The sequence below is a fragment of the Ursus maritimus genome, unplaced genomic scaffold, assembly GCF_017311325.1.
Source record: "Ursus maritimus isolate PB19 unplaced genomic scaffold, ASM1731132v1 scaffold_26, whole genome shotgun sequence".
NCBI lineage: Eukaryota > Metazoa > Chordata > Mammalia > Carnivora > Ursidae > Ursus > Ursus maritimus.
Window position 1 is genome coordinate 5,779,205 of NW_024425119.1, and position 8,804 is coordinate 5,788,008.

An 8,804-nucleotide genomic window follows, 5' to 3' on the forward strand; every position below is an offset into this window, starting at 1 on the left:
GTCTGCGAGGTTCATATTGGACTTGATAGTGTTTTAGAAGGACTGGCTTCATGGCAATGTGTAGGGAAAAGACCGGAAATGAAACTGGGCCTGGAACGCTGAGTCTGTTGGCGAAGGTGGGTGGGTAAGGGAAGCGATACTGGAATCTGTTATAGCTTAACAGTTAAGATTTTGGGTTTGTCCTAGTCCAGTCACCATTAGCAAGTCTCTTACCCTCTCTGATACTTGGTTTCCTCATTTATAAAATGGAGATCACAATATCTACTTTAGGAGCCTGTTGGGAGGATTACATGAGATAGTGTTTATACAGAATTTAGCATAGAGCCTGAACATAGAAAGTATTAAATAAATATTAGCCATTGTGATTAGTTTTATTATTCATGGTAATCAGAGGATCTGGAGCCCTGGGCTGAAATTTGATAGGGACTTTAATTTCAAAATCAATTGACTAAGAACAGGGTAGAGGGAATCCGGCAGAATTCACAAGACAATGACATAAGGGATTTGACTGACTACTGCATTAAGTCACGTTGGCAGAGGTGTGATGTCCTGATGAAGGGAGGCAATGCTCTGTCTGGGATGGTATCTCTGAGCATTTTGGTACTGTGTTAGGTGCAGGGGCTACATTTTAACAGACATGGATCAATCTAACTCATTTACTCCTAACTTAAAGCTAGTAACTCTTTTGAAAATCTTCTTTCCAGGAAAACATATATATGCACATATGTGCACAATTTTGCTTACAATTTCAGAGGGTTTTTGGATCCTAGATTAAGTCTTTTTGAACTATCCAATATCAGAAGGAGGAGGAGGGTAAAGTGCATTTCTGCTCTTCGCTTCCTGCTCTATATGGAACTACACGTAATTCTACGAACGGCTATGCTCCCTCTTATCGTAGGCTTTTGTGTACCTATTGTTCCCTCTCCTCCCACCCCTTTTTACTGGGCCAACTACAAGATGTTCCTCTAGCATTGGACATTGTCTTCTTTGAGAAGCCATCTGTGACTCCACAGGATGAGGATGAGTGATTCATAGTCTCAGGGCCCTTCCTACAGGTTTTATCTCACGATGACTTCTAAGTACCTCCTCACTTGCTTCTTCTCATCACTATACTGTGAGCTGGAGGGCAGTGCCTGGGTTTTGCTGTTGTTGTTGTTTTGGTATCCAGCACAGTGCCTAGAACATGGCAGGCACTCAACAAGTAATTGCAGAGCAAATGAAAGTTTGGCAAATCTGAAGGTACTGGCTTAGAGACATGAGCCTAGAGAAAAGATGATGCTGATTTCATGAGGAAGAGCGATTAGGTTTGTTCAGTGTCTACAGGAGGGCATAACTGAGACCAGTGACTGGAGATCAAGGAAGCAGAGTTCAACTTAACATAAGGGCAGAGGAGGGCTTTCTAATAACCTGACAACTTAAGCTATCCTACAGAATAATGGGCTGCCTAGGAAGGTGGTGAGCTTTCTGTCAATGGCAGTCACCAAGCAGAGTATGTTTGACAGGCAGGCCCAGTGTACTAAATGTGAGTTTTTAATGTCCTTAACAGTATCAATTTTTTTGTGCAGAAAATACTATCACAGGTTTACTTTAGTTTTAAAAATTAATATTACATTTATTTAAGTTATAAATTAAAGAACTATAGTTTTTCTTTAAGCTTTTACATTCAGCTTAGAAATCTTATTATTTTATTTAAAAACCTAGTAGGTTTTAACAATCACTTTTTTTTCCATTTCCAATCTGTATGACTTTTATTTGTTTTTCTTGCCATATTATATTAGCTAGAAGCTTGAGTACTACGTTGAATAAGAATGGTGAGAATGGATATCTTTACTTTGTTCCCAGATGCAGGGGGAAAGCATTGAGTCTTTCATCATTGCATATACATTAGCTGTAGATTTTTTATAGTTGTTCCTTTTCAAATTGAAGTAATTTACCTGAATTTCTAACTTGCAAAGAAATATATTTATTGTGAGTGTGAGTTGGATTTTGTCAAATGGTTTTCCTTTGTCAATTGATATGATCATGTTTTTTCTTCTTTAGTTTGCTGATATGATGGATTATACTGATTAATTTTCTAATGTTGAAACACCCTTGTGTGCCAGGAATAAACCATACTTACTCAAGGTGTACACTTCTTTTCTTTTCTTTTATATAATAATTTTTTATTATATTATGTTAGTCACCATACAGTACATCCCAAGTTTTTGATGTAAAGTTCCGTGATTCATTACTTGCATATAACACCCAGTGCACCATGCAATACGTGCCCTCCTTAATACCCATCACTGGCCTATCCCATTCCCCCACTCCCTTCCCCTCTGAAGCCCTCAGTTTGTTTCCCAGAGTCCATAGTCTCTCATGGTTCATTCATACTTTATTGGATTTGGTTTGCTTGTATGTTGTTTAAGATTTTTGTTTCTAAATTCATTAGAGATTATGACCTGCAGCTTTTTTCTTTTCTTTTTTTATTTTTGATACTGTCTTTGGTTTTAGTATCCAGGCAATACTGGCCTCATAAAGTGAGCTAAGAGGTGTTTCCTCTTTCTAATTGATAAAATTTGTCCTGTTGACAAAAATTTAGAATAGATCAGTTTCTGAAAGAGGCATTTCTGGAAGAGATTTTCTGGAAGAGATTGTCTTGAATTGGTGCTAATCCTTCTTTAAATGCTTAGTATAATTCTCCAGTGGAACCATATGGGCTTGGAGGTTTCTTTTCCAGGGGCTTTTAAACCATGAATTAAAATATTTTAAAACCCTTGTGTGTACCCCACAAGTTCCTGCCTGTACTCAAAACTATCAGCACAATTCCCTGAGCCTGAAGCCAGTTTCAGTGAGCCTGGTTTCCACTCTGGAGCACCCAAGCATGGACGCTTTGATCCTTGCACACTTCCTGCATTCAGACCTGACAGCTTTCTAGTCCTGTGTGCACAGGGGATGTGCCAGCCTGGCAGGCCATCTTCTTGGGGCTCAAACTAAAAAAAAAAAAAAAAAGAAGTTTTTAAAGATTTTATTTATTCATTTGTCAGAGAGAGAGAGAATGAGAAAGCACAAACAAGGAGAACTGCAGGCAGAGGGAGAAGGAGGCAGAGTGAGAAGCAGGTTCCCCACTGAGCAAGGAGCCTGATGTGCGACTCCATCCCAGGACCCTGGGATCATGACATGAGCTGAAGGTAGACACTTAACCGACTGAACCACCCCGGCGCCCCAAATTGAAATTTTTTTTAATGGTTCAGGGCTATTCAGATAATTTATTTCATGTTGACTTAATTTCAGTGGTTTATGGTTTTTGAGGAATTGGTCCATTTCTTCAAATTTATGAGTGTAAGGTCATTTGCAATAGTGAATTAATTAATTTATTTATACAAATGACATTAAATTAGCTTCAAGCATATAACATAATATACCTAATTTATGCACATATTGCAAAATGATTGCCACAATAGGTCTAGTTAGCATCCATCACCACACACAGTTACAAAAACCTTTTTTTCTTGTGATGAGAACTTTTATTTTTTAAAATTTATTTTTTTAAGAAGATTTTATTTATTTATTTGAGAGACAGACAGAGAGAGAGTATGAGCAGGGGAGAGGCAGAGGGAGAAGCAGACTCCCTGCTGAGCTGGGAGCCTGATGTGGGGCTCCATCCCAGAACTCTGGGATCACTACCTGAGCTGAAGACAGATGCTTAACCATCTGAGCCACCCAAGTGACCCGAGAACTTTTAAAATCTGCTCTCTTAGCAACTTTAAAGGGGACTTTACAATTTAATAAATTCCCTTAAAGATTACATACAGTATTTATAAATTTAATACACTAAATTTTCTTTCTTAAGAATGTCAATTATCTGATTTTAAATTAATGATTCTTAAATTCTAATATATGTTTCAAAAGTGTTTGCAATTTGGTAAGTTTTCACAAACTTATTTATTCAATAACACATTTTTAAATTGGTATTACAAGGTTAATCTGCAAGTAAATTTTTTAAAAACAAAGCAGGTACTTAAAAATAGTAACTGTACACAGAATCTTTAACAAATACTATTTGTTTGATTCCTTTAACATGTTTATTTGATCCTAAATCTCCTGGGAATTAAACATACTAGTTATACTCGGGAAACAATTATAACATCCAAACATTTTGAGGTTTGCCTTTCCAAGAAAATTTTGGAAAGATCACTTTCTCAGCTGGCTGAGGTTGCTGATATAGATTCTGGCTGGGCGTGAGGTCTGGAGCTGCAGGACATGCAGGGGACTTCTGCCCACCCCTCTGATGTCTAAAGCAGGTCCCTTTTTAGGTCACAGTGTCAAGAAGACCGGAAGTTGAAGAGGGAAGTGATCCTGTAGCTCATGAGCCGACTCATTCTATCTAAGCCTTTCTTACCCACCTTATCTCAGGACCACAGTTCTTTTAGGTAAGAAAGTGACAGTTGATGGAAGGGTGGGCCCTTTGTGCTCTGTTTACTTTGCAGACATAACTTACACATTCACTCTGTTAAAAAGCTACCAAAGTTATCTTCCAGAATTGAGAGGGAGATAAGACTTGATAAGCCTTTTGTCTTCTTCCAATACCATGATTCATGATTTGAGCTAACCCGAGGAGGTATGACTTCTGAAAGCCACAAGAGAGATGGCATCGGTGACTGCGAAGGGACCCAATTTGAAGAGATAAGGCCTTTTTGACCTCTGGACTTTGAAAGGAATAGAGTTGAGAGTAGAGACATCCGTAGCAGGAGAGTTGGGGTAAAGGTCATCATGCGGAAGTCTTCCAGATGGAGTTACACAAAGAAGAGCTCTGGGAGAGGCAGGGAGAATGAGGAGACCATACACAGTCAGGGTTCGAGAAACAACAAAGAAGAGAAACCTGGGGGAACGGTGTCACACTAGTGAGCACAACTGCAGAAGGCAGTTTAGCTCTCTGCATGGAAAACCCTGACACAGTCAGAGCCCCCACATCAACTATGACCCTTTTAAGGTGCTCATTTTCTTTTAAGACAGTACTTTAAAGAATAATATAGAATGTGGGTCAAAATTAATACGGAAAATATCTTAATATTTATCATAGCAAAATATTAGGAAAAATTAGATACCCAACAATGGGGGAGATCTTTGTTCATCCCCTGAATATTGAACTGAACATTTTATAGTCATTCAAATTATATCCTCAAAACGTATATTTTCAAAAGTTAATGAAATTGAAAAAGGCACATGAGATATTAAATCATGATCTTAAACTTAAAAAGCAGGGTATACAACCTATATATACAATGTTATTCTATTACAAGTGCTTCTAATTTTTGAAATATGCTTTTCAAATTAAAAGAAAGAGCATATATTCCTTCTGTGGAAGTAGAAAATAAACAAAACCATGAATTCTTTAAAAACCGGCAGGCAACACCCCCAAATAAAAACCAAACCCAAAATGTGTAAGATCCAGATGAACACAATGCAAAGGAAACCAGAGAAGAGTCTGAAGAAGGTATAAAGAATACTTCCAAAAGACAAGTCACACAGGGGCGCCTGGGTGGTGCCGTGGCTAAGCGTCTGCCTTCGGCTCAGGGCGTGATCCCGGAGTCCTGGGATCGAGCCCCACATCAGGCTCCTCCGCCGGGAGCCTGCTTCTCCCTCTCCCACTCCCCCTGCTTGTGTTCCCTCTCTCACTGGCTGTCTCTCTCTGTCAAATAAATAAATAAATAAATAAATAAATCTTAAAAAAAAAAAGACAAGTCACATGGAAGTGGAGAGAAAATAGAAAAAAAAAGGGTCACTGACTTTATCTAAAAAATCACAATAAATTAGCATAGTCAAGATTTATTGAGTACCTATAATGTACAGGCACTATCTAATTTAATCCTTACATAAATCTTTTAAGAGAAATATTATCATTAGCTCTACTTTACTTACAAAGTTTCTAAACCACAGAGAAGTCAAATAACAGAACCAAGGTCACACAGCAGATTTAATGTCCAGATTCAAACACAGAATCTTATCCACTGTTGTTATCACTTCATGGCTTGGGAAGTTTGATTTTGAAAAGGAGGAAAGCACTGAATTTTGGTTAAAAAGGATGGTAGAAAAAAAAGAGGATGGTAGAGTTAAGGGTTCTTTTCCCCCTCTAACATTGAGACATTTGGGTATATTTAAAGTCAGTAGAAAAGGAATCTGCCCAGAGGGAGAAATGAAAGAACGATGTTAAACAGGAAGAACATTTCTCTGGTGTCCACATCAGAGCACAGGGGCTGCTAGCAGTAGAGACACAGGCAGTGCAGCTCCTTTGAGACCACCCACAGTGTCCTGGGGGTCCCTCATGGCACTTGGGGCAGGGGCTATCCTAGCTGGCAGTGTGATCTCAACAAAGTGAAAAAAAGGCATTTAGTGTAAGTGAGCATTAAGGGGTGGGGATAAGGGATAAAGAGTGCTGAGGAGGTCTGGAAGAGTAACCCTAAGGAGTAAACCAAATTTTAAACCAGACTGCTGTAGGCACATTTGTGGCCAGGCCTGCTTGGTTGGTTGGACCCTCTCCAGGAGCACACTGTGGGCTACAGGCGGGGCGCACAGAAAGGAGCAGTGGAGGTGACAGGAGGAGTTCAAGAACCAGGGGAGCCTGCGTGACTGCCCACACTGGGGAGGTGCACCCGGGGGAGTCCAGTGTGGGCAGGGAAGGCAAGTTTAGGGGAGCAGGGTTGGCAGGGGAGGGGTGCATTTTGTGATGAAAAGAAATCAGAGGGAGCAGGATTTGGACATAATGCCGCAGTCCTGCTCGGTGTTAAAATGCTTGGTGGTAGGTTCCAAAATGGGACGGTGAAATCAGGGTCTCTCACTAGACATTCAAATGGAGGTTGTTAACTCAGGATGACAGCAGAGGGCAGGGTGTATAAAGGGAAAACAACTTCACCGAGGCACTGAAATAGATTCTGTGAGCGATTCTTGCAAAGAGATGGAGGGGGTGTAGGAAATGGGAGGGCTAGGAGAAGTGGACAGGACCAGGACAGATGGCACAATGATAGTTGTTGAGCCACAGATATGAGGAAAGAGCTCAGGGGGCTGGAGGTGGCACATAGGAACAAAGAGAAGGATGACTCTTCCTCTCCTTCCCCCATTAGAATGGGAAGAGGCAGAGATGTATTAATTTACTGCACATCTTTCATGTTAGGCACAAGATGCTCAATAAATATTAACCAATTAATTTAATTCAATTAATATTAATTTTACCCTAATATTAACTATAAACCCATTTTACAGATGAGGAAATTGAGACTTAGGCTAGGTAATTTGCCTAAGGTCCTCTGCTATTTGTGGTGGAGTAGGGATTTGGCCCAGACTCTTTGGCTTCTAAGCCCATAACGCTTCCAGTAGTAAACGTTGGTGAAGCCCCCAGGACAGAACAGGTAGGAACTGCCCTGCCTTCCCCCCACGGAGAAAACAGGCTGAGTTGCCTGAATGTAGCTTCTGCTCCTTTGGCCACCAAGCCTCACGGAGGAGGGAGGGAGAATCCTGATGGGTTTCATGGGCTCAGGGGTGAAGATGTGGAAAGGAAGGCCAAGTAGAGAAGGCTCTCCAAGATGTGTCACGTCTAGACAGTTACACTGCCCTGATGCTTCAACCTCATGAGAGGTGGATGATAACAGAAACCCAGCACAGCCTTGCTTACTCCTAGTTCTGTGGTTCTTCTGCCATGGTACTAGTAGAGAAAGCACTGGGTGGTCTAACTCTACCTTTCATTTCTCCTGTGGATGACTGGCAGAAGATTGAGGGACGCTTCAAGCATGTCACTGAGCACAGCAGGAAGAGCAGGAGCAGGGGAGATGAGGGCATTTTCAATACCTTGACTCTGTCTCTTCTCCCATCCAGGGAAGTGCTGTCATGAACAGAGCCACCAAGCGATGTCTGGAGATGAAGAAAGACACTTGGGGCATCTATGAGCCTGTGCTCCAGACCTGCACCACACAAGCGTGGACCATACAGTATACCATGCAAAACTGGGGATCAAACTAACATCCAGTGATCTTCAGAGAGCCTGGATTTGGGTACCAGTTCTTGCCACTGGAATGGCTTCTACTCCTAATGCTGCTCAAAGTGGGAGAGGGTGAGATCAGGAAAGTATGCGTGTATGTTTACTGACTTTGGCCTGCAACACACAGGATGTAGGAAGATGAGGTCCATGCATGTGTCAGGATGTCCAGGCTGGAGATGGGTGAGGAAACTCTCCCCCAGTTTCCCTTGGAAAGTCATGATATATATCAAATGCCATTATTGGAAACTCCTTGAAATAAGCACCATCATCTGGCTGCTATGTGGGGACAGAACTAGGAGGGTGGAAGTCTATCGTTGACTTCTGCCAACACTGTTTAGTCTTCATTCCTGACAACCACTATTGCCATCTGCCCCACACATCCTCCTCCAGCCATCTGCTCAGAGACTCCCCAGACAGCCTTGGGGCTGCTCCATGGGAGAGGCTGGGTCATCTTCAGGCTGGAAGCATGACAATGATTCAGGTGGCACCAGTTCTCTGAAGGTGTGTTGCCCCTGCGGTTCCCCTTTTCTGAACTGTCCTGAAAGATGCAGCAAATAGAAAAGTAATCTTTAAAAATTCCTCCACCCCCCCCCCACAGCTCAATCTGTTTGGTTTGGTTTACTCAATCTCTCCCATACCAAAGATATTCTGGCGGCTGAGGGTAGGACAGAACCTATCTTCACCAATCCCAGCTCTGCATAGAAAATGGTAGAAAAGTCCAAGTCCATCTGAGTCTTTAAGTAGCTTATAACACTTACTAGACTTTATTACCTATTTCTTTCTATTCTTCCTG

General features: G+C 41.3%; 1 protein-coding gene across 1 annotated transcript in view; it reads left to right on the forward strand.

Moving 5' to 3' along the window:
• GALNT8 (polypeptide N-acetylgalactosaminyltransferase 8) overlaps nucleotides 1–7,992 on the forward strand; it is a 47,801-nt gene extending 39,809 nt beyond the window's left edge. The window contains 1 exon segment of the mRNA XM_008683600.1: nucleotides 7,849–7,992. Coding sequence (XP_008681822.1) covers nucleotides 7,849–7,992 — 144 coding nt within the window.
• The last annotated feature ends 812 nt before the right edge of the window (nucleotides 7,993–8,804 follow it).